This window comes from Rana temporaria, chromosome 13 (assembly GCF_905171775.1).
Source record: "Rana temporaria chromosome 13, aRanTem1.1, whole genome shotgun sequence".
Lineage (NCBI taxonomy): Eukaryota > Metazoa > Chordata > Amphibia > Anura > Ranidae > Rana > Rana temporaria.
In genome coordinates this window covers 97,925,208-97,952,621 of record NC_053501.1, presented here as the reverse complement: position 1 = coordinate 97,952,621, position 27,414 = coordinate 97,925,208, and the positions used below count along the sequence as shown (strand labels likewise).

General features: G+C 40.0%; 1 protein-coding gene across 1 annotated transcript in view; it reads left to right on the top strand.

The window, feature by feature from the left end:
• Positions 1–27,414, top strand: part of LOC120920692 (cubilin-like) — a 135,643-nt gene that overhangs the window by 56,668 nt on the left and 51,561 nt on the right. Inside the window, exons 7-14 of the mRNA XM_040332905.1 lie at positions 5,026–5,143; positions 5,620–5,795; positions 5,876–5,957; positions 6,056–6,183; positions 7,518–7,633; positions 8,574–8,799; positions 9,924–10,042; positions 11,393–11,603. Of these exons, the coding sequence (XP_040188839.1) occupies positions 5,026–5,143; positions 5,620–5,795; positions 5,876–5,957; positions 6,056–6,183; positions 7,518–7,633; positions 8,574–8,799; positions 9,924–10,042; positions 11,393–11,603 (1,176 nt within the window). The remainder of the gene's footprint in view (positions 1–5,025; positions 5,144–5,619; positions 5,796–5,875; positions 5,958–6,055; positions 6,184–7,517; positions 7,634–8,573; positions 8,800–9,923; positions 10,043–11,392; positions 11,604–27,414) is intronic.

The window sequence follows — 27,414 nt, the reverse complement described above, 5'->3', positions numbered from 1 at the left end:
GAGAGGAAGGGAGGGGGCTGATCAGTTTCTTGAGTCTATTGTAGACCGGTGAATGACAAAGAAATCAGCCAGTAATGTAGGAGGAGCACAGAAGATCTCCCAGCTCTGGATTTTTCCTTCCTTGTCCGGAAATTGTAGATTGGTGACCATTACACCGCAGGAACAGAAAGGACTTCCTTTTTCCAACAAGATTCCTAAGCACTGCCTTTTATGTGCAGTGTCATTCCTAAAGCGACCTAAAATTCTTAAAACTAAAAATATATTTTTTTCACATTAGCAATCATTAGATGTGGTGGCTACATCCGTTTTCTTTGGCTTTTCCTCATTTTCACCTGGTGATCTGACCAGTAACACGCCTCCTGTATTAGTGAGACGCTACTCTGGATGAATGAGAACAAGAGGTACAGCAATCAGCAGCACTGTCTGTTTGGGGGAGGGGAGTGGTAAATATATTAACAGATTTAAATACACTAACAAGTTGAATCCAAATTTCAGTTCACATTTTGAAATGAGTTACAGTTGTTTTTTTTTCCATTTGGGATAAAGGTTTTACATGAATAAATTAAGCTGGTCATTTTAAGCATCGCTGTCAGTGTTGAATGATCTGGCTTATCCATGTAAACTGATACATTCTGCACGATAGCTTGTGCTTTTGAAAAACAACAGACTTGCTGGCTGGATCACTAAATGAACATAGAAAAAAGACTACAAAAGAAAAACAAAAGCAGCCATCACATGTAAAAATTGGTAAACTGCAATATAATAAATGTTTGCTCTTGGGTTTAATGTGGCTTTAATGTCAAATATTATTTCAGGTAGACTGTAACATCAATGAATTGTAAGAAACAAAGGGCCAAATCCACAAAAGAGATACGCAGGCGGAACTGCTGTTCAGCCTGCGTATCTCTGTGCCTAACTTTGGAAACGATCCTCAAAAGTATTTTATCCTCAAAGTTAGGCAGAAGATCTGACATCTGTAAGACACTTACACTGTCAGATCTTAAGATGCAGTACCGCATCCGCCGCTGGGGGCATTTCGAGTCGAAATGCCGCCTAGCGTATGCAAATGAGTACTTAAGCAGATCCACAAAGCTTTTAAGCTTTGTGTTTTCTGCGTAAGTTACGATTTGCACGCGTAAAATTAGGGCTGGTTTTACAATGTGTAAAGTTAGTACACCATGTAAAACCAGACCTTTTTTTCGATCGCCGCAATTTTTTTTTAAATTTGATTTTTTTTTCCCGGCGCGTAACTTTTTTTTCACCCGTCGCAACTTTATTGTCCCGTTGCAATCCACAAAGCCCGGCGTAAATTACGTTCGCGCGCTGCACGTCGGGAAAAATGACGTCACACGCATGCTCAGTACGTCCGCGCGGGAGCGCGCCTAATTTAAATGGGAATCGCCCATTTAAACTAGGAACGCCTTACGATGGACGGAGTTAAGTTGCGCTGCCGCAATTTTCCGGGTAAGTGCTTTGAGGATCGGTACTTAACTTCGGAAAATTGCGGCAGTGTAACTTAACTCTGAAAAGTTAAGTTAGGCTGCATGTCTGTGGATTTGGCCCAAAATACTTACTTTAATGCTATATAAAATTGTGTGTTTGTTGTATGAACACAACACTGTCATGTTAGTCATAATTGTATTTCTTTTTCAGATTGCTCTGACCATAAGTGACTTCCATTTAGAGTCTTCCAGTTTCTGTATGTACGACTATCTAACACTCTTCATGGATGGTACAAAAAGGGGTCCATTCTGTGGGGATCGCACCATCCCTGTGCTTTACTCCAAAGGCAACTCTATGGTTCTCGTATTCCACAGTGACCAGTCTACCCAGGCAAAGGGCTTCCAAGTCTCTTACACCTTCTGTGAGTAGCTCAGTTCTATCTGCGTATATATAATATCAGCAATGGACGTTATAAGATAATAGAGGTCACTTTCTTGCAGTATTTTCCTTTCCATAAATTATTTATTATTCACCTGCAATGTGACTTTGAACTTGCAAATACATTTTGACTATTCTCAGAGTCACCTCACTAGCACAGTCCTGCTCCCTCATTGTTTCTCTTAGCCCTGCCCTCTTCTGGGAGTGTCCAATTACTGTCTGTGCTGGCCCAGCATCTCTGCCCCTCACCTCCCCCCCATGAACATTGATTTAGCTGCCGTTGGAGGAGTGAAGAGGAATATTATAAAGTGTCATTTGAGTGAAATCTCTGAGTCTGCTGGGGCTGATGACATCACATCCAAGCAGCAGTTTCAAGCTTTTGGCTGTTTACACAAGGGAGATTTTTTACATTTAATGACATTCCTAAAATATGTTAAATGCACATATAATCGTCTGCATGTTTTTTAGACTTTGGCAACAGGGTATTTTTTAACGTCATCTCCTATTGTTTAGGTGACAGTGTTTATGATAATCATGGTGATTAAGGCAAAGACTTAAAGAATTTCCCAACCAGAAGTTTCACAGATCAGTGATAGCTTTGTGGAGCTACCCTATATTTCCATTAATTTATCATTCAAATTATAAAATGGGTTCAATATTTACACAAAATTAAGTCACTTGAATTTTTTTTATTTCACTAGATATGCCTAATCAGTATTTTGTATACACAGCCCCAAAGAGTGAAGACTCCGAAGTGCCACAAGGGATCTTCAGCAAGATTTTGAAAGCTAATAAAGGTAATTATTCTAATCCACAGGATTCTTTACTGCATTATGATGGTGCTAAATCCAGACAATGGAACAGACAATAACCAATTATAATGCACAAAGTTATGAGTGTCAGGATCCTTTAAATCATGTACTGATGGACTAAACAATAGGGTGTGAGGAGAAATATGGCGTTATTGTCTTGGGGTACAAGATCTTTGAATGAGTCTTTAAAAATCACTATTTCATTTCTAAAAAGACTGATGGGTTATTTTTATTCACTTCTACCATTGCAGTGAAACTTGTGAGATAGAGAGGTTGATGTATTAAAGGCAAATAGACTGTTCACTTTCCAAACTTTGGAAATTGCACTTTGTTTGGGAATTTAGTAGAATATCGCATCAATAACTCTAGTAAAACTGTGTATTCTTCTGTTGTAATTTCTAGTTCTAAATCTACAATTAAAGCTGAACTCCAGGTAGATAAGAAAAAAAAAAAAAAAATTATTGCAGCTCTGTATTCCTTACTATATCTTAATTGTACTCTTTTAACCCCTTCCCGACCGCCGCATGTACATATACGTCGGCAGAATGGCACGTACAGGCACATTGGCGTACCTGTACGTCCCTGCCTAGACGTGGGTGGGGGGTCCGATCGGGACCCCCCCCCCGCGACTTGCGGCGGTCGGGTCCCCTCGGGGAGCGATCCGGGACGACGGCGCGGCTATTTGTTTATAGCCGCTCCGTCGCGATCGCTCCCCGGAGCTGAGGAACAGGGAGAGCCGTATGTAAACACGGCTTCCCCGTGCTTCACTATGGCGCTGCATCGATCGAGTGATCCCTTTATAGGGGAGACTCGATCGATGACGTCATTCCTACAGCCACACCCCCCTACAGTTGTAAACACACACTAAGGCAGTGTTTCTCAATTCCAGTCCTCAGGCCCCCCCAACAGGTCAGGTTTTCAGGATTTCCCTCAGATGAAAAGGCTGTGGTGATTACTAAGGCAGTGAAACTGATCAAATCACCTGTGCAAAATAATGGAAATCCTGAAAACCTGACCTGTTGGGGGGCCTGAGGACTGGAATTGAGAAACACTGCACTAAGGGAACACTAACTCCTACAGCGCCCCCTGTGGTTAACTCCCTAACTGCAACTGTCATTTTCACAGTAAACAATGCAATTTAAATGCATTTTTTGCTGTGAAAATGACAATGGTCCCAAAAATGTGTCAAAATTGTCCGAAGTGTCCGCCATAATGTCGCAGTCACGAAAAAATCGCTGATCGCCGCCATTAGTAGTAAAAAAAATTTTTTATAAAAATGCAATAAAACTATCCCCTATTTTGTAAACGCTATAAATTTTGCGCAAACCAATCGATAAACACTTATTGCGATTTTTTTTACCAAAAATAGGTAGAAGAATACGTATCGGCCTAAACTGAGGGAAAAAAAAAATGTTATATATGTTTTTGGGGGATATTTATTATAGCAAAAAGTAAAAAATATTGAATTTTTTTCAAAATTGTCGCTCTATTTTCTTTTATAGCGCAAAATATAAAAACCGCAGAGGTGATCAAATACCACCAAAAGAAAGCTCTATTTGTGTGGAAAAAAAGACGCCAATTAGCTAGTTAGTTTGTTTTGGTTGCCCAGTGGGAAGGGGTTCAGCTAAGCTTAGCATCTTCCCGGGCATTTCTAAGTTCTGCCCCCCATAGCAGGACGGCTCTACTCGGGGGCTCGCTTTCTGCTGTGTCCTGCATGGGAAGATTCAAGAGTCCAACTTCACTGCAGCAGAGCAAAATCAGGTCTCCTCCCTGCCAAACAGGGCTGTGCTGGGTCACAGAACTGAGTAAAGCTGGGAATTTGGACTGCATGAAAATATCTAACATGTTTCTCCAGATGCACAGATTCCAACTGTGCCTATTCTATTCTGTTTTATACCCCAACACTGTACTATACTGCATCATGATTAGATGCAGCCACTGTTAGTTTTAAAACTTTCTGTTTGGATCCATCCATTTTTCAATCAAAAGATGTCAGGTGAGAGGGAAATTACAGAACCACCCACATAGCAAAGTTCAGCCAGTTCACAGTGTATGAGCAGCTTAAATGCAATGCATTATAGTGTATTAACTATAATTTTCTGTATTTTCAGATAGCAAAACACCCATGTATGGAGGCGATGTGCTGGTACAGAATGAGCGCAGTGCCATGAACTGTCCTTCTTGCCTTTGGCCTAAAAGTGATAGTGGTAGTGTTTCTGTTCCCTACACCATAGATTCCAGCTACAGTGAGTTCCCTCTATTTTCTCTTGCATTGAAGTATTTATTGCTATTTGTTATTTGTAGAAACCCAACCTTCTATCTCTGTTTCCAGGTGCCAGTGACCTGAACAGTATTGTGCTCGCCATGGCCGAGTTTGAGACATTGACTTGTGTGAGGTTTGTGCCTCTTACAACAGAAGATGATTACATCAACATCACTCCTGGTGATGGGTAAGGTTGTCTATTGTCTATCATAGTTTTTCACAGTAGGGAGCATCTAAAACATAAACACCTTAGACTTTACGGCACCTATTTGTGCATGATGGATTCTCTTTTGAATTTCCTCCAAAAAAAATGAAAATACATGTGACAGTCACAAGACAACAACAAGGTGCTTCTTGGTTGTCTAATTTTTTTGTGTACCTAGCAGAAATAGCACAGGGACATAAGATATTTATCCTGGCGCTGCTAACATTCAGTATATAGTAGAAAAATGGAAGTGACCTAGAGGGAGTGGGGCTTAGTGTCAACAGACTCAATGGATTCCACTTAAAATTTCACAATGAAAATAAAACCAGCACAAACAGATATTGATTGTTTTCTTTCTGTAGCTCAGATTCAATCATTGTTTCTATTAAAACTATTGTCTTAGGCTCCCACATGGTATTAAAGCATAACTCCTTGAACTGTATATCTACAATTTCTAGCTGTTACTCATATCTTGGAAGAACTGGTGGAAGCCAGACAGTTTCATTGGGTGGAGGCTGCATCTACAGGGGGATTATACAACATGAACTAGAACATGCCCTGGGCTTCTACCATGAGCATGTAAGAAGTGACCGTGACAATTATGTTGACATCAATTTCCAGTATATCCCTAAAGGTACTGCAGACATTTACACAAAGCAAATGCAGTCATGTTTTCAAAGAAGAGACATTACCACTGCTTTTTTGTTGTTACAGGAAAATTGGGTAATTTTGCTAAAGCGGACACCAATAACCTGGGCAGTCCATATGATTACGGTTCAGTGATGCATTATGATGCGTAAGTCATGGCTTTTGTGTTAGCTGGTGAATTACCGATAAACTATAGAATATTTTAATGGTAATATGTCGATTTTTTCTCTATTCAACATTTTCCAGCTATGCATTCACCAACACTTCAAACAAACCCACAATCGTCCCCAAGCCTGACCCCAATGTGCCTATTGGGCAGACAATTGGACTGAGCGTCTTGGATGTCACTAAAATTAACCGACTTTATCAATGCAGTAAGTTTCTGTACATTCCAATTTCATGGGTTAAAAACATTAGAAATTATACTTTTTTATGATTGCATTTTAAGTGAATTTTTACAGTTTTGAAAAATTTTGACAAAAAAAACCCCACAAAGGGCCAGATTCAGAGAGAGAGAGATACGACGGTGTATCTCCTGATACGCCGTCGTATCTGTGTCTTACACTGGTCGTATTTATGCGCCTGATTCATAGAATCAGTTACGCATAGATATGACTAAGATCCGACAGGTGTAACTGTGTTACACCGTCGGATCTTATCTGCAATTTAAAAATGGCGCAGGGGGCGTTCCCGCTGATTTACGATGAGAAATATGTAAATCAGCGAGATACGCCAATTCACGAAAGTACGCGGACCCGACGCAGTGTTGTTACGACGTTTCCGTAGCGGCTTTCCCGGCGTATACTTACCCCTGCTTCTACGAGGCGCAGCCAATGTTAAGTATAGCCGTCGTTCCCACATCGTTTTTTAATTTTTTTACATCGTTTGCGTAAGTCATTCTGGAATACGGATGGACGTCGTTTACGTAAGCGTCGAAACCACTGACGTCCTAGCAACGTCAGTGGGAGCAATGCACGCCGGGAAAATTCACGGACTGCGCATGCTCATTTAAATCGGCGCAGGGACGTGCCTGATTTGAATAGTACACTCCCCCTAGCCGCGGAATTTGAATTCCGCCGGGGGATTTACGATCCGCCGCCGCAAGAATGGAGGTAAGTGGTTTGTGAATTACCCACTTGCCTCTCAAACTTGCGGCAGCGTATCTTAAATCACATAGATCATGCAGATCTGCTGATCTGCTGATCTATGTGAATCTAGCCCAAAATGTGCACTTTTCTGTCTGGCCCCTACTATGGGTGTACACAATAAATAATGTACACATATGTGGTATCCCTATGCATCTCAAATTCAATTTGGGTTATTTATTTATTGTCATTTAAGAACGATATAGCTGGATTAAAAAAAAATTATATTGCTTACAATTTGGCCAGTTTTCATTGAAAAAAAGTTAAATATCAGGAAATGTAGTTTTTACCATGAAATGAAGGCTCAATTTGCCCTGAACAAACAAAGTATAATACACAAGATGTGACACGGCATTGAGGCAATAAGGATCTTTTATCTTCGATGTAAAGGGGTTAAACTCAAGGTTCATTTGATTTTAAGTTCAAAATTCCAGCAGTTTTAATCTAATAGAAGGTTAATACCCCTTCCCCTGTTTCCCACCAATATATTATTAATATTATTATTATCAGTCTAATCCTCCAATAACTAAATATAATTTATATGTCTATTTCTCCCTTCTCAGGTGTCTGTGCGACTTTGCTTAATAATAAGACAGGAATTTTCACTTCTGACAACTATCCCTCTGCTTATCCTAATAATGGTGACTGCGTTTGGTTGATCAGAGTTCCATCAGGGAAGGTGAGGAGACAGAAATGTAGAGATGCAAAATGTGACCCTAAATGTCTAGCAACCTAGCTGTGAAAATGAACTGCCATCTGAAGATTGTTTTGTACACCATCTACATTTTACATTCATAAAAATAGAGACTTGACTAGTTTAGAGCCACGCAATAGGTCCAAATACTCCCTACCTGAACATCACACTTTTGTACCTTTGTACATTGAAGTGGAGCCATTGCGGTGGTTTGACTTTATGGCTGAGACAGGGGTATAGAGAAGGTCGTTTAAGATGTAAATGCCTCTAAACCTCATACTCTGCTTCAACCACCAATTGCTCCATATGTTGGAATAATACTTCCCTTCATTATGGCCCACTTCATTGCTGGAAGCAAATGTGCCAGATTTATTTTACCCCACATCTGATGGTGAGGTCATTGTAGGAATGGGGGTTTAGCAGGAACAAAGGGGGTTTTGGATTAATTTGTGGCTCTGGTTCTTACAAGTATGTTACCAATAGTAACAGTATTGCAATATCCACAGTCTCAGGTTTCTTTGACTTAACTCAATATAGCATAAAACGAAAGACTTCTGTTAAAAAAATTCTTCCCCCCCCCCCCCCAAATGTGTCTTGTTTAAGCTTATTGGTTTCCCTAAACAAACCACAAGCAACAAATAATCAGAGGGAGCAGAAGAGTTCTGTTAACTGGAAAATCAATGGAAAATACACACATGTTTCAAGAAATATCGTAGATAGAAATGTCTATAGCTGCAAGATCTTTTAACAGAAATTAGAATCCTACATATCCTTGTGTTTTTTTTTCTCTGAAGGACTGTTCAAGCATTAATATAGCAATTGATTGCATCATATTGGAATTACATATTAACCCAGTTTGCAGTTACAAGTATGGGAAGTTTGGGGTTTACTGTAGATAATACATTTTCCTTGTGTCACTTTTTAGGCTTCAGTGAAATTCAGTACCTTTAATATCCAATCCACTCCTAACTGTGACTCAGACTACATGAGGATCTATGACGGTCCCTCTAAGAACTCTCCTGTGTTGTTGGATAAAATATGCGGAAGTCAAACCATCCCTCCAATCATCGCTTCCACAAGCCAGATGCTGGTCCAGTTTGTCAGTGACGGGGCTGTTTCTGGGGTCGGCTTCCAAGCTTCATATAGCTCAGGTATGCTGATTTATTTTATTGGTAAAGAAAGATACTGAAGAATCATAGATACAGAGGAGATCCCTCCCAAGGAGGAACTATTGGCACAACAGTTTGATGCCATATAACCTCTGTTTGCAACCTTTGAGGTAATCCATGCAGTTTCTTAGTATATACAATTACATTTTCCAGTTAGATTGTTCAATGTGTATGTTGGTCAACTTTAAGAGTGATAACAATTACCTCTATGGCTTATTTTGGATCAGATACTGTATAAATTCTTCTTTCTTGTGGTATATCACTGCTGTCTGCCCTTCTGCGAAACTAAGAAGTTGTTAAATTCCTATGGACTTCTTTGCGGTTGACAATATCATCCAAAATTCTCCAGTGTGGAGTGCAGTGACCAGACTTTCTTTTCCCCAGCACTGCATTGGTTAAATGCTTGCTTTGCTTAGGGCAGATTGGCAAAGTTCAAAAAATTACCCTGGCAGCCGGTGGTCATCTATGCTCTCCAATGTCCCAGTATGTGGGCGAGCCCTCAACAAGTTCATGTACAATGCATAACTGCTGATCCTGTGTTGTATTTGATGACATCTGAGAGTCTACAGCCAGGAGAATGGCAACAAGAAGCAGCTTCAGGGACCAGTAGTACAGCATGGAGGAAGCCTGTGGGAGGGATAAATAAGATAAGCATTTCAACTTATGTATCACCTTCTAGACTAAAGATGCTTGTAACCCAAGCAGTGCAGTGGGGGGAACAATATGGATAGATTTTACAGCATCTGTACTTATCCCATTTAGGACAAAATAATAGGTTTGTATGGTAGCCCACCCACCTCCACTACAGTTATTTATTTTCATAGGACACTCCTGTTTTCTAACTAGTGCTCTGTGAAACTCTTCTGGGTAAGGCAGAACGTGTGACTCTCTCCCATTCCTGAAGCAGCATTTGGTGCCTGTGTAGGCCATCTCTACATCTGAGCTCTTCATTGAGGGTTGGAGAGTGGGGTCCTAGCCTAAGAGGAACTTGGAACTTCGAAAAGGGAGGATAAACTATGTATATACAGTATACACATAAACATAAAATGATGTCATATACTATTATAAATCTCCTTACTATATTGATTATATCGATATTCTTACAGTGAAGTGTGGAGGATCCTTCTTTAACTCTCAAGGCAGCTTCACATCTCCGGGATACCCAGGGAACTACAGTCCAAACATGGATTGTAACTTCACCATCACAGCTCCTGTTGGAAATAAGGTAAAACAAGATGCCTTCATAATTCTCCCTAATTATTGGACTTCCTCTTTCTCTAAAATTGTCACACAAATAAAATGTAATGTTGTACAGACTCATTACAATCTGAATGTACAACCCCCTTTGAATTTACCAGTGTTCACCAGGGCCTACCTGATTAAATAGAAACGGAATGTATTGTTTAGGGCATTACAATACATGTCTGATGGCAAATCTAATGTAGATTTCTCTAAGATTATCTACCACCAAGACGTTCTGGATCTTTTCCCAGTGATGACAGGAAGTGTTGGTGGTAATTTGTGAAGCTGGCTGAGAACTGGTGGTGTGACATTTGTAAGTGGTTTATAAAGATTTACTTGACTTTGCAGCACTGGACTCATTTCTGCCATCCTGATTGGGAGTAACAGGAGCACAGGGGAGAGGAAGGGAGGGGGCTGATCAGTTTCTTGAGTCTATTGTAGACCGGAGAATGACAAAGAAATCAGCCAGTAATGTAGGAGGAGCACAGAAGATCTCCCAGCTCTGGATTTTTCCTTACATGTCCGGAAATTGTAGATTGGTGACCATTACACTGCAGGAATAGAAAGGACTTCCTTTTTCCAACAAGATTCCTAAGCACTGCCTTTTATGTGCAGTATCACCCCTAAAGTGACATAAAACTCTTAAAACAAACAATTCATTTTTTTCATATTAGCAATCACTAGATGTGGTGGCTGCATCCTTTTTCTTTGGCGTTTCCTCATTTTCACCTGGTGATCTGACCAGTAACACTCCTCCTGTATTAGTGAGACTCTACTCTGGATGAATGAGAACAAGAGGCACAACAATCAGCATCAACCTCAGGTTGGGGGAGGGGAGCATTAAATGTATTAGCAGATTTAAATACACAAGTTGAATCCAAATTCCAGCTCACATTTTATTATCAGTTACAGCAGTTTTTTTTTCTTTTGGGATAAAGGTTTTACATGAATAAATAAAGCTGGTCATCTTAAGCACCCCTGTCAGTGTTGAATAATTTGGCTTATCCATGTAAACTGATAAATTCTGCTGGATAGCTTGTGCTTTTGAAAAACAACAGACTTGCTGGCTGGATCACTAAATGAGCATTGAAGAAAGCCTAAAAAATAAAAACAAAAGCAGCCATCACATGTAAAAATTGGTTATCCGCAATATAAACAATGTTTTGCTCTTGGGTTTAATGTGGCTTTAATTGCAAATACTATTTCAGGTAAACTGTAACATCAATGAATTGTAAGAACCAATATATTCACTCACTTCTATGCAATAAAAATGATTTGTTTGTTGTATGAACACAACACTGTCATGTTAGTGATAATTGTATTTCTTTTTCAGATTGCTCTAACCATAAGTGACTTCCATTTAGAGCCTTCCATTATGTGTATGTACGACTATCTAACACTCTTCATGGATGGTACACAAATGGGTCCATTCTGTGGGGATCGCACCATCCCTGTGTATTACTCCAAAGGCAACTCTATGGTTCTCGTATTCCACAGTGACAAGTCTACCCAGGCAAAGGGCTTCCAAGTCTCTTACACCTTCTGTGAGTAGCTCAGTTCTATCTGCGTATATATAATATCAGCAATGGACGTTATAAGATAATAGAGGTCACTTTTTTTGTAAAACGCAGTGAGCTTAATGAAAAAACATATTGCATAAAGAAATATAACACTGCTGTGGTGTAAGAAAAGATTTAATAGCAGGATCTCCGGTTAGATACAAAGCTAAATCATCTTCAATTACAACTATGAAGTACAGACCTGATGCTAGACTTTCCTATTAGATGACCCAGCAAGCACTGGAAATTAGAAACAGCATACAGTATATTGAATGTTTATATGTAAAAAAAAGATTTCCTACAAAAAAAAACAATACAAAAGAAACTAAAATACAATTGACCAAAACCCTCTATAGTCCTCCTTTAAAGCGGAGCTCCACCTTAAAGTGGAACTCCGGCTCATCGGAACCCTCCCCCCCTCCGGTGTCAATTTGACACCTTTCAGGGGGGAGGGGGTGCAGATACCTGTCTAAAGACAGCTATTTGCACCCACTTCCGGCCACACAGTCTGTGGGTAGACTGTCAGATCCCGTGCCCCCCCCCCCCATTGTTTTCTGGGAAACACTCGGCTCCCAGAACAAAGCGGGAGCCAGTCAGCACGGCGCAGCGCGACTCGCGCATGCGCCGTTGGGAACCGGGCAGTGAAGCCGGATCGCTTCACTTCCTGGTTCCCTCACCAAGGATGGCGGGGGGTCAGCAGAGTGACGAGGGATCGCTCGTCCTCTGCTGCGGACGGCGCTGGACTCCAGGACAGGTAAGTGTGCTGATATTAAAAGTCAGCAGCTGCAGTATTTGAAGCTGCTGGCTTTTAATTTTTTTTTTTCAGCGGACATCCGCTTTAAGCAGACATGATATTCACATGACCTCTAGTGATATTAAAATCTGTTAATAAAATTCAGCGTATCAAAATAAAGACCAACAAGCAATCAACCAACCATGTTAAAAAATCGTTTTATGTATGAGCAGATTCTTTTTGAGTATACACCATTGATACTGGATATACAAATCCATGTAAATGTATTTCTGTTATTTTTTTGTTATAGATCAATGAGAAAGTATGAAAGAATAAGGGCTAGGTATTATTTAAATATGGTTTTAATGTTTGCTGACTTTGACCTCTCGTTGATTACAGTTCAATAGATGAGCAACAGATGTCACAAAGAGAAAATCTACCGGTTCTGGAAGGAAGGCGACATCACTACAGGACACAATGGGAATTTGATGGAATACGTATAGAAAAGTTCACACATTTGTAAACACATATATAATGATTAAATGTACATCGGATCATGCTATTGTTTACAATTACATTTAAAAATACAAAATAATATTTCTGAATTGTTTTCCCATTTGATTGGTATTTTGATTGGCTTGGTTAGGAATAGGGGAGCTAATTTTGGCGTCCTTTGGTTTCATGGCGATTTTCATTTATCATATAGTGATAATTCCTAATTCTTTATCTTTCCCTTTCCCTACTTATTATTTTGAGGGGGTGATTGGGATATATATGACAGTCTGATCTGATGTTTTCCTTTCCTTTTTCAAAATAAACTATATTAAAGAATGAATCCATCTTTGTTATTATTTTCGAGTGACATCGTTTCTGATTCCTCAGCGTGACTTAAAGTGAGCATTGCAGTAAAATTAAGTCAATTTATTAGTTTCAGCCCATTCCCCTGTGAAATGCACTGCCCAGGGGCGTACCTACAGGGGTTGCATGCGTAGCCATTGCGACCCGGCCCCATGGGGATACCAGGACGTCCACACAGCCTCCCTGTATGCCTGGATAGGGGAGCGGCGGGGGCAGGGGCATACAGAGGAGCCAATCCTCCATGTAGCTAATGAATTCCCGCTTCTCCTCTGCTCCCTCCCGCATACATTCAGCAGCTGCAGAAGCGAAATGGAGGACATTGGTTCATCCAAATGCTGCTCCTGCCACCTCCCTATTGTTTTTCAGCTGCCCTGGGCTCCTGTGTGCTGTCTCCTGGCCCCCATTGTCCCCACAGTGCTGCTGGGTTTCCTCGTCCTACCTCTCGCTTGCTGATACAGAGAATCGGTCAGGATGGAGTCTTGACTTAATGAATAGAATCAGTGAATGATACCGATCACTCACTTTTTTTTGTTTATTCATTCATAGCTGAACCAAAGTAAACTGTGTTTACTATGCCTCCGTTTATGAATGAACGGGAAGGTCTGTACAAGCTACTCCTGTTCATTCTGTGCAGCTGAGGTTGCATAAAAGGGGGTTGATGAATGTGTCCATTTCTTTGTCTCAAAAGTGTGATATTTCACATAAATTTGTAAAAAAAATAAAAATAAAGTAAAATGGTAAAAAAATAAAACAAAAATAAAAACTACTGGCACCAGTGGCGGAACTACCAGGGTCACAAAGATTATAAGAACAAAAGATGATCAGGACAGCCGCACTCCAATCCAATGTAACTTTAATGTAAAAAAAATAGAAACAGGCACTACAAGTCACAGCAACGGAACCTAGGACAGTTGACACGTTTCACACTAACTTCAGTGTTTACTTGTAGCTTATTTTTCATGAAATGAACCTCTAATACATATATCAATCCTATCCAGACATGTAATCAAAAAACAGGTGAAATTGAAAATGCAATTAAGGACTGCCAAAGCACTCCAATCCGGACTAATAAACACCTGCTGTAGTGGAGGTCATGAAGACCTTCTATTTTATAGAACATGTCGCAGGTGATAAAAATGTATTAAAAGGAATAGACTAAGGTTATAAATAATAAAAACACAATGCAAGAATACATATATGTTACATATAAATTAATACAGGCAACCACAAAAATAATTAAATACATACATAGAGTAAGTTTGAAAATAAATATGGTTTGTGAATACAGGTAGGGGTTTCTCCACTACTTATTAAATGTGAAACGCCATTATGTGAAAAACAACAATATGTATCCTGTTTAAGTGAATATCATGTGTATACATCTACCGTGATTAATATATGTAGCCATAGCCAATGGCACATGTAGTGGTAATTTAACCTGAATAGTCTAAGAAGTGCAAAAAGAAATAAATGGGGAAAAAACTCAAATTATATGGTGAATAATAATATGAACAAGTGAAAACATATGTGATTAGTAGTGTCATGTGAAAAAGTAAACAAATAAAAATAAACTAAAATATGTGGTGTTGTGAAAAGAGCGCAACAACCAACCTAAAATAAATGCAAAAAGTGGGAAAAAAGAGAGGGTAGGCAAACCTACCACATTAACTATATATATATGTGTATACGTATACCTCCATAGTTCGATACTTGAAGGAACATAAAAGTGAATGTAGAAAAAAGCCTTAGTTGAATAATCCCTCTACCACCTCTAATGTTTTTTATTTTGTATTTTATTTTCTAAACCTTGTATTTTATATCATGTATTATTTACTCGTAAAATACCCAAACATATTTGTCACCAAACAAATTAATAAGTTAATAAAACATGGTGAAAGGATGGGACAGGATGAAATCGAAAAAGGTACAAGAAATGACACCTATATATGCTCGTAAATTGGGCTATTGATTAGCCGATGGTCATAAATTAAACTGTTGATGAGCCAATAGCGCATGCTAGGAGGGAAAAACCGGGGCCGGTAAAATGGTCGTAATTCTGTTTCAACCCTAGGTATTGGGCACATGTATATAGTATATAGGAGGACATAAATATCCTAACTGGCACATAAACCAGGCTGTGACACCAACAAAGTTGTACAGGTGTCTTAAATAGCTGTGACCACAAACAGAAAAATCTCGGGCATAATAAAAAGAACCAAAAAGTTCAAAAATTCAAAAAAGTTAATTAATTAAATATCCCGGATTTAACGAAAAAATGGTAATAACTACAATTTGATTCCAGAATTCCCATATTGACATGTTAGGATATAGTGAGTAGACATGAGAATGTGAAGGTGTCAAAGTTATTATGTATCTTACCGATGTCTATATTGCTATATTGCAGTATGTTTGTATGGTGAATCCAACAGGCACCTATTCTTCAACATATGTCTACATACACTAAACACATGTCCATATGGGATCGCAGGCAAATCAAAACCAAAAATGTTGCAATGTGTATGGACCAATGAATGAAATGAAAAACACTAATTGGAAAAAAATATATTATAGTTGTTAAATATCCATTGTCCATACACAATACATACCACTGAACATCTAAAGCATCCCGTAGATATAAAAAGAAAAAAACATTTTAGTTTATAAATATGAACACTAAACTAAAAACATCCCAATCTGCACTGGATGTTTATGAAATTAAAAAGATATACGGACTCCCGTTCCAATCTTCAAAGTTTCCACGCAGGTCAAAAAAACGCATATTGTAAAGGAAGAAAAGAAGAAACGGGAGAAGTTTTCTGACAATAAGTTGCATATTAGGCTTTAAAATGAGCACTTTTGAATTTGAACGTTCGAGTCCCATAGACGTCAATGGGGTTCTAAATGTTCGTGCCAATGTTCGGTCCGTTTGAAGGTTCTAGTGCGAACTGAACGGGGGGTGTTCGGCTCATTCCTATACTATAGGTGTCAAGGCCCTATATAGTACTATTCCTCATGACGAGGGCCTCGCAGCTATACGCCATGTTCTCACACAAATCGGACAGCATGAATATCAGTATAACAAATCCATTCTACATGCCCTAGATTTTTTCCTTAAACACAACATGTTCTCATTTAACAGGGGCCACTTCCTTCAGGCCATGGGGACGTTTTGTGCCCTGGCCTATGCCAACTGGTACCTATATTTGTAGTATGTGATGGATCAGAGCTTTTTCTTAATGAATTAATTACACCAATTAATACAAATTATTTCAATCTAAAATTTATGATGTCATCGAGTGCTACCAAATAGGGTTGCACCGATACCACTTTTTTAGCCAGTAGTTTTTTTGGGGGGGGGGGGGGAGGGGACAGCCGGTGTCAGTTTTTTATCATATTTATTTCTTATTATTTTTACAATTTTACTTTAAAATATTTATTTATTACAATGCTTCCTTTTTTATTTAATTTGTATTTAACCCTATTGGTGGGTAGGGGAACTTTGGTGAGATGTCAGGGGTCTAAACAGACCTATGACATCTCCCCTTTGAGACATGGAAAGGGATTGAGGATAGAGATTCCCCAGTCCTTTTCTCAGCAGCCTCAGCTGCACTGAACATGAATGGACAGGAGACAGAGGCCCCTCTATCTACGATTTACGATGCTCAGTTATGAGTGGACAGAGTCAGTGATCACTGACTCTGTCTATTCAGAAAAAGAAGGAGCCAGTAAATATAGGCTCCTTTCTCCGCTCTCAATCCTGAAACAGAGGAGCACATAGAGGGTGACCGGAGGAGGAGAGAGGGACCAGAGGAGCCCATGGAGGAGCACAGAGGAGGACACAGAGGGGAGCTGGAGGAGGACAGGGGGGACCGTAGGAGCCCACAGAGGAGGACACAGAGGGAGCCAGAGGAGGATACAGGGGACACTCAGGAAGGTTTGTTGCGGTGGTGGGGGGAGTTATAATCACGGATCTCCTTGTGTGGCTTTCAATAAACCAGCTGAAAGCTGCAGAGGGGAGAAGAGGAGAAGTGGCTGTTAGCTGCTTTTTTGAAAGACACACAGGGAGATCCGTGATTATAACTTCCCCCACCACAGCTCCGATCATCCCTGAGTCCAGGTATCAGACTAGGCATCAAGAGCATTTGCAGGTGTACAAGTATTCCTGCAAATGCTCGGTATCAGCTCTGATTCCGATACTAATATCAGAATCGGTGCCACCCTACTACCAAAATTACTTTTTTAGATGTTCTCATCCAAAAACAAACTGATAGTCACCTCTCTAGTGAACATTTCCGCAAACCGATAGCAGGAAATTCGCTACTTCATGCCTCAAGTTTTCACCCTAAACCCCTACTGGCCTCCATTCCCTACAGCCAGTATTTGAGGGCTAGGCGGAATTGTTCAGATGATGCCTGCTTCCAAAAGAAGCTAACATTTTGAGGACAAGACTCCTTGAGCGAGGCCATTCTAAAAGCTCCCTCAAATGAGCCTACAAACGAGCATATAGTCAATCACGTCAGGATCTCCTATTCTCCCAAAGAGAACTGAAAAAAAGATGATACTCTTAAGATCATCACCATCATTGCAACACAAGCAGGTAAAACACATACTAACTAAATATTGGCATCTACTGATAAGGGATGAGCTGAACACCCCCTGGTTCAGTTCACACCAGAACAAATTGTGCGAACATGTGAACACCGTTAAAGTCTATCGGACACGAACGTGAAAAACCAAAAGTGTTACATTTCAAGGCTTATATGCAAGTTATATATAGAAATGGGGGGTACTAATGCGCAAACCAAAGGGGGAATAACTGGAAAAAACTAAACTATAATAAGTAGAAGCCACCTGATGAATGTTCACACACTAATAACAGTAAAAAAATGGGGGAGGTAAGGGGGCGCTTACTAAAAAATTATTAAGACTAAATATACAAAACGTGCATTAATCATCAATAGTGCAAAATAAATAAGTGAAAATAAATAATACAAACCTGTGAATAAATCTTCATAAAACTACACAAATAAAAATAGTGACAATCCGGTGCAAACAATTCTTCTGTGCACAATATCCGTGCAAAATAGCAATTCTCAAAAACACGTGCAAACAGTACAAGTCTTTTTCCCGCTCAGTGATTCTGTTTTTGAATTTGTTTATTTTTTTCTGACATGTTGGTGTTATATCTTTCACTTGGATAAAACAAAAATCTGTGTCTGTCTTCATTTCAGGCTGAAAAGCAACAAAATGTAATTATTTTAAAGGGGGGTAATTGTTTTTTATACCCACTGTATATATGGAAATGTATTGATGTAGGTAATTGTATTTCAGTTATGATTTACATTATAGATATCTACCTCTGTGTTTTTCTTAAGAAGGGGACCATATGGTGAGAGTGGGTGGGCCAGTGAAATTAACCTGTTTCTTTGGCGTGAACGGACAATTCAAAGGTTTACTTTAGCTCACAGCTATTACTATTATTAGTATGTAATCATGTTACATGTGGTCACATGGTCATTACTAAGGTAAGGTTGTGCGTAACTGAGTTCATCTATTTTTTTTTTTTTTTACATTTTTTTAATGACTTTGTGACTTTCTCATTTTATTATGTCACACTGCTTAGTAAATATCCAGTTGAATTTTGTATGCAGTAGAATAGATTTTTTACAGCTGACATATAATGACATGTTTTTCAAGAAGGCTATGGATTACATTTCCAAGCTTCAAGGCAAAAAAAAATGAAATTTTAGACATGAGAGATAAAGAAAAGAAATATATGTAAAGGGATAGTTCACCTTTCCTGAAAACATGAAAAGGGGACCTAACACAGGACGCAATCCCAACCCCCTGTTCCCGCTGTACTTCCCTCCCACAATCCTGAACTTTCAGGGCTCCTGCAAGCCCCTCCACCATTCCAGGAATTTGAAATCCTCACTGCTTTCTTTCCTCTCCATCCAGCACTGTAAGGACGGACCAGATGGATTCTGAGTGGACACCGTCACATGGACGGGGCACATCCTGTGATGTACAATAGAGAAAATTGGATTTTTGAACTTACCTGTAAAATATTATTTTTGGAGTATATCACAAGACACAGAGGTCCTTTCCAGGGGTCAAGTCCTGGGGAAAAAAGTGTGGGAACTCCCACCCAAGATCCACTCCCCCACCAAAAAAAAAAAAAATGATATGCTCATATGCATAATTACTAAACCACATGTTTTTTTTTTCCGATCCACTTTACCTTAGTAATCCTTTATGTTACTGGCCGCTTCCGGTATATGGATTCATCGGGTAGCAAGTTCTTTCTAAATCCCACGATAACTCGCGGGAGACCTCCGCAATGTCTCCTGGGGACAAAAGCTCCCAGGAGACATTGCTGCATCGAGGAAGTGACGGAATACCCACACACTATCTGATGAATCCATATACAGGAAGCAGCCAGTAACAAAGGATTACTAAGGTTCCCCTGCCGCTGACAGTGACTCAAGCTGGGCATCGCCACTTAGTGAAGGATTGGCACGGGCGGCTCGGCTGCTCTAGTTCTATAAAGGGAACTGAGTTCCTGCTGTGAAAAAAGTGCAGGAACTCTGTTCCCACGAGTTCCCGCAGGACTTGAGCCCTGGTCCTTCCCCTCTATGTTATAAGTAAAATAGTACTATTTTACTTATACTACTGTTTGTTTAAAAACGCATCTCATTTAAAGTCCCAAAAACCCCCCCTTTTTTTGTATTCAATAGGGATGGAGGCGTGTGTTTTTCATACGCCTCATTTAAAGTCCCAACCCTAGTTTTCTTTGTTCCCCTCTATGTTAAGGTGTGTGGCTTTTCTTTTTTGCCAGTGTCCAATCACCTATAGGTGGTGCGTAACCCTTATGAGTAAAGATTAATATAGCTGCTCTGTGTCTCATGATAAAATCAAAGAAATGGATTTTACAGAAAAGTGCATGAATCAAATTTTATTCTCTAGGACAGTCCAAAGCACTGTCATGGTGATATTAAAATATTCTATAAAGGATTACCCTTTTTATGAATGTTATTCGACTGGATATAGGGGGCCTCGAGTGCTGCTCCTGGCATAAACATGTGGCATAATTTTCAGTAAAAAACAAAGGAATAGAGAGGTGCCAAACAGCCTCATAATGTAGTAATACAGTATATTACGAAAAGTAGGACGCCTGCCTTAACACGCATATGAACTTTAATGGCGTCCCAGTCTTATGCCGCATACATGGACGTTTTTCATCGGAATTTCCGACCGTGTGTGGGCCCCATCGGACTTTTTTTTTCGTCAGTATTTAGAATTTTAACATGTTTTTTTTTTTCAGATAGAAAAAAAAAAACATAGGAAATTCCTATCGTCTGTGTGCAACTCCGACGGAGAAAAACCCACGCATGCTCAGAATCAAGTCGACGCATGCTCGGAAGCATTGAAATTCATTTTTCTCGGCTAGCTGTAGTGTTTTACGTCACCGCGTTTTAGACGGTCGAAATTTTGTCTGACAGTGTGTATGCAAGACTAATGGAAGTCAGCTTCATTGGAATTCTGATGGAAAATTCCATCAGATTTTATTCCATCGGAAATTCCGATCGTGTGTACGCGGCTTAAGTCTTAGGCTTGCACAAAGTCCTGACCTCAACCCAATAGAACACCTTTTGGATGAATTAGAGCAGAGACTGTGAGCCAGGACTTCTTGTGGATGACCTCACAAATGTTCTTCTGTAAAAATGGTCAAACATTTCCATAGACACACTGCTAAACCTTACGGACAGCTTTCCCAGAAGATTTGAAACTTGTATTGCTGCAAAGGGTCTCAATATTGAACTCAAAGGACTAAGACTGGGATGCCATTAAAGTTTATGCGCTTTGTAAAGGCAGGCGTCCTAATACTTTTGGTAATATAGTGTATTTTATTCAGTAAAGCAATCTTCAAACCAGTAAGTATTGCACTTAAAAGTCAAGAAGCAGAAAGGGCATATAACCGAGTAGAGAAAGTCCCATAACCAGTGGATCCAAAAAGCCGACTTCACCTGGCAACTGTCAACCACCGGGGAGAAGCTGATAGTGCTGGCTGGAAAGGACGCAGAATATACACAGAATCGCAGTGTAAGTCTCTTGCTGCTTGTGATTGATTGCAGAGAACCATGGGAGATGCATTTCGGAGAGCAACGTAGGTCCTTCCTCAGACAAATTAACAGCAACCTCCCGGATGTAAACCCCTGTCCAGCAGTGTGGGTATTACCCTTTAATCATTCTACCAGATGCCGCCGATCGCTGTGTGATCTATGCGGTATATGAAAAACGCATGGCATACTAAATTTAAGTTAGGAAATACCTAAATAGATGAAACCAATTGATGGAATTGTGATGGATTAACCTTATCTATGTACATACAATAATTTTACAGAATTGTATCTCCATGCAATGATAATAAATCCCTTTCATGACTAAACCGAGTTCTGACATTTGCTCCTTGCAAGTTAAAATCTGTATTTTTTGCTCGAAAATTACTTAGAACCCCCAAACATTATATATATATTTTTAGCAGAGAATCTAAAAAATAAAATGGCGATCATTTCAATATTTTATGTCACACAGTATTTGCACAGCAGTCTTTTAAATGCAATTTTTTGGAAAAATACACTCATGAATAAAAAAAAAAACGAAACTTAGCCCAATTTTTTAGTATAATGTGAAGGATGATGTTACGCCGAGTAAATAGATACCCAACATGTCATGCTTTAAAATTGCGCACACTCGTGGAATGGCGACAAACTACTGTACCTAAAAATCTCTATAGGTGGCGCTTTAAAAAAAAAAAAAAAATGGTTACCAGGTTAGAGTCACAGAGGAGTTCTAGTGCTAGAATTAGTGATGTGTGTGTTTACAGAGAAAAGACTGAAACTAAGCTTTTTCCAGCTTTGTGTCAGTCTCTCTCTAGCCTCTCTGGGCCGGGTCTCCCGGTGGGACGGGAGCCCGGTAGGAGTGGCGGGAGGGGGGATGTCCCCTCTCGCTCCTCCGGTTTAACAGCCGAGCTGATTTAAGCTGCATTGGTTGTTATCTCTGAAGAGCCAACTGCCCGCTATAAAAAACAGTACTGGGATGATGCTTGCAGCTGCAGGCATCATCCCGGTATCACCCCTGAAAGCCGAGGCCACATATATGCGTACGCTCTGCGGCAAAAGGTTAAATGAGTTAATTGATAGTAAATTTGGGCTTAAAAACCTATAAGCATAACAAATGTTTATAAATATACTTGAGGTGATTCTAGCAGGATTAGGGGAAAATTAAGTACTGTTCGTGATACTTTTTTTATTTGCACTAACATATAATTTTTCAGGACAAGTTTTTGGGGTATGTCCCCTTCTTCAAGGTCCAAGCAGTACTCCTGGGTACTGCTTGGACCTTGAAGAAGAAGACATACCCTAAAAGTAGGGAGGAGCTAAACACGGTTTGGTTCACAGCAGAACATGCAAACAGGCAAAACATTTGTTCGAACACGCAAACACTGTTAAAGTCTATGGGACACAAATGTGAAAAATCAAAAGTGTTTGGGGACCTGGGTACTGCCCCAGGGGACATGTATCAATGCAAAAAAAGTTTTAAAAACAGCTGTCTTTTCAGGAGTAATGATTTTAATAATGCTTAAAATTAAACAAGAAAAGTGAACTATTCCTTTAAATTTCGTACCTGGGGGGGGGTTTCTATAGTATGCCTGTAAAATGGTGCATTTTTTCTGTGTCCCTGCACAAAATGACATTTATAAAGGAAAAAAAGTCATTTAAAACTACTCGCGGCTATAATGAATTGTCGGGTCCTGGGAATACAGATAAAAGCCATTGAAAAAATCGGCATTGGGTTCCCCTACAGTCCATTACCAGGCCCTTTTGCTCTGGTATGAATATTAACCCTCCTGGCGGTATCCCCGAGTGTGACTCGGGGTTGATTTTTTCTACCAAAATCGGTATCCCCGAGTCACGCTCGGGGTAGATATGCAGAGCCTGCAGCGTGCGCTGGCTTACCTTCTCCTGGATCCAGCGATGTCACCGCGCTGTGTGAGCGAGCGGGACCTAGCTCGATTCACACAGCGTCCTCCTGTGCCGCCGATCTCCGTTCCCTGCGACGTTACGACGCACGGGAGCGGAGATCGGCGCCAAATTCAAAAAAGTAAACAAACACTATACATACAGTATACTGTAATCTTATAGATTACAGTACTGTATGTAAAAAAAACACGCACACCCCTTGTCCCTAGTGGTCTGCCCAGTGTCCTACATGTCATTTTATATAATAAAAACCTTTCTTTCTGCCTGAAAACTGTAGATTGTCCATAGCAACCAAAAGTGTCCCTTTATGTCAAAAATGGTTTTAGATCAGCTAGAAAACAGCGATAATAAATTATAATCACTTGCAGAATTGTGCGATAGCAATTTGTGGGGAAATTCGTCATAGAAAAATAAAAGTAATGACAGCAACAATTCTGCAACTGAGCAAATTTCAGTGATTTTGAGTTGATTACATTATTGAATAATTTTTATTTTAATTATATTATTACTTGCTATAATTATTTATAATTATTTATTATATTATAATTTAAAATTTAGTTTTTAAAAAAATGTCATACCCGGGATGCCTATTAGATTCTTGTTTGGTCAGATTTAAGTGAGTTATTCCTAAAAATCACAGGCCTACAGTAAAAAAAACACCAAATTTCCTTGCAAATAATTGTACCGCTTTCAGCATGTTTTTTCAGAAAGAATCATACCGCCAGGGAGGTTAAGGGAAACCCTGAACCAAAATTAAAAAAAAGTTTGTCCTAAAAATTTGGATGTTAGTGCAAATAAAAAAAAGTATCACGGACACTGTTGTAGACTTTGTCCGATATGCCGAATTGATAAACAATTGGACCAAATCAGCACTGCTCCTACTAAATGGTGATTCTACACAACCAATTGCCCCCACTTGTCCCATACCTATAACAGATCAATTTAGCAGGGAGACGTTTGGTGAACCATACTCAAAAGGAGAGAAGGTCACATAGAATCCCAAATACTTAAACAAATTCTGTGATAAAATAAAAATTTGGAATAAATTGCCATTGTCAAATGCAGGTAAGACAAATCTCATTAATATTATTATGATGCCCCAGATTCTCTACCCATTACACAACTCCCCTACTGAGCAGCATATCACAATGTTCACTCTCATGCACTGTGCAGTAAGTTCAAACTTGTTATCAGACTCTTATCTTTACATGTTAGTATATGTGGATAATAGACATGTGCATTTCCTTTTCGTCCGAATGTATTTTGGTCCGAATTTCAGGTATTTTCGTTATCGTTTTAACAAACAAAAACGAACGTACAGAATCTAAAATCCGAAAGATCCCTTATAAAAAAAATTCTTTATTTTCGTTTTCGTTGCTACAACAGTTCGATATAGATAGGAGATTCAACATGATGCTGACAATAGCAATCTGTGTCTATCGAATCTGCGGTCGAATGTGCCTAACCTTAACTCTATTAGTCCAAGATTATTCTACAAAGAGAGGAAAGATTCGACAGAGAGAAAAGATTTGACATTATAGAGAGTGTTGAAACACAGTGTTGTGTCAAAAGTTCTAAGAAGATTCGACAAGCAGATAAACTATACGACGCTGCAATCGTAAATTTCCGGTCAAATGCTCGGCCCATAGGCTATAGAAGTAACACTTCTTGCGCCACTCCTGCTTGAGTGGGAATAGCCTCTCTCTCTCACTGACCTGGCAGCCAGAGTATCGCTCAAACTTTTGAGGATAAGTCTCTGCCACAGACCCTCCTGGAATGAATTCAGTGAGTAACCTCTGCCACAGGCCCTCCTGATTGTGATTACGGAGATAACCCTCCTTGGTGGAATTACGCCTGGATCTCCTTCAACTTCTTTCAGGTACCGACTGACAGGTGACCAGCCTCCCAGTGTCCAGATACCTCGATCCCCAGTGGATTGTCGAGACCCTATTAAATCGCCAGCCTCTCATTGGCTCTCCTCAGATAGACCCCCCACCGAACAGCTATACCGCTTGGGATCTTAAGAATTGGGAACCCAGTCGACCACTGGGCTCCCTGCCACAGCTCAAATGTTCCGGACCAGCATGGTCCCGGAACCAGGATATCCAAGTGGCATGCATGCCCTGGCCCCTTAGGCCATAACGCCAGGGCGCTGTGGTGCAGACACCCTAAAGATGGACGCTGCACTTGAAGAAGAAGACCCAGAACTAATGGCGTCTGCCCCATAAATACCCTTCCCCAGCATGCACAGCGAGGCTCAACCCTCCTGATTGGCTGCTGGGGAAGAGCACCCAAACTTTGACTGCACTGCTGCCACCTACTGCTCTGGGGTGGAAAGAACACCCCAGCACAACAGAATGAGCCCACAGCACAGGCAAGCTGAGACAGAGACCCAATTTGAACATATCAACCAGATCAGAGTTTAACTACACTCTGATCTGCCTGAAAATGTAAATAGCACCGGTACTTTGAAGTAACCACACCTACAACATGTCACTGGATATACAAAATATAGCCTGATATGGCGTAGCAATAACGATTCAAAACAAGCCAAGTTAGTGCATGCCGCTCGGTGGAAGGCATGTGAGATAGTTCCAATGTCTCAGGTTTTTAATGATGTTTTTTTGTTACCTTTTGCTTCCCTGCAAAACGTATAGTCGCTACCCACCCATATGCAGTTTTTCTGCTTACAATTCTGACATGCAGTCAGGGCACAGGGGGACATGCAGAAATGGTAAATGCCCCCCCCCCTATTTTCAACTTCATCAAAATGGCTGAAAACTCTGAAGGCCTTATGTGTTATAGCATATTGTTATCTGAGTTCCACAAAGGCCACCCTAGCAAAGAGACTTTTCTTTGGGAGAGAGACCTAGGTTTGATGAGATAATCAATGGTAAGTGGCGTTTCAGGCTGTGGTAACCTGCTCCCTGGCCCAGAAGCTCTCTCGAAATTACATTCTCCTACGCTCTCACTACACTTCTCCGAAACTTTGGGATACAGTATGGAGCCATCTTGCCAAAGATGCAGAAGGGACCACGGCGACATAATCCATCTATTAAGGCATTGCCCGAAATGTCATCACTATTGGGGGCAGGTTGTAGATACATTAAACATGGTATTTAAGGTAAGCATCCCAATGGACCCCAAATGCTGTCTCTTAAATGTTTTACAGGAAGTCAATGAGGATGAATACTCTAGGATAGCAATGGGAAGGGCCCTTTTCCACGCCCGCAGATTCATTCTAATACTGTGGAAATCCCCTGATCCCCTACACACTGGGTGTCTGCTGTGGGTAATGCTCTGCTTCTAGAACACCATATTTTTACATGACGAGGTTGCCCCGGTAAGATAGAAAAGGTTGGGAACTGTGGTTAGACATCCCTGGTTTCAGTCCATGGGAACTTGTTTATCAGAGGTTGTTCCTGTGTCCAAATAGACCATAGGGTTCTGTTGTTCATTTAAATTAGGATGATTATATGCGCCCTTGTTGCACTTTGGGTGGGATGAAGTCAAGGTTACACAATACCAGTATTGTATTTGATATGAGTATGTGGACACGGCATCTGTCTGTGTCAATGTTTCTGTAATTACTGCCTTTGGATATCTATGTGGATGTAAGCTTTTTTGTAGTGTCTTGTTTTGGACTGTTATGTTGCCATTTAATGCAATAAACCTTTTCCTTATTTAAATGTGGATAATAATAAAAAAAGAATTAATACATAAATGAAGAAAATATAGCTAGATGTATAATTTAATTTAATATATCTACAAAACTAAAATGAAATGTCGAGCATCATTATTAATCCAATATCAGTACATCTGGAACATTTGGAACAGAAAAATCATAATCAAACAAGAAAATATGTTATCATAAACCAAAGTGTGATCATGTGTTGAGTCACATTTTCCAGCCAGAACTATCAGTGCCTCCCCTGCACTGGTGGCTGCTGGTCCATTAGCAGAAACAGGAGCCACTGGCTTGGATCCACTAGTTCTGGGACTTTCTCTGCTTGTCTATATGCCCATTCTCCTTCTTGACTTGATAGTGCAATATTTATTGGTTTTAAGATTGCTTTACTGAAAAATGTATTACTATAATATGAGGCTGTTTGGGTCTCCTCTCTACTTTTTTTTTTTTTGCAGTTTTGAGTTTTCCAAGAAG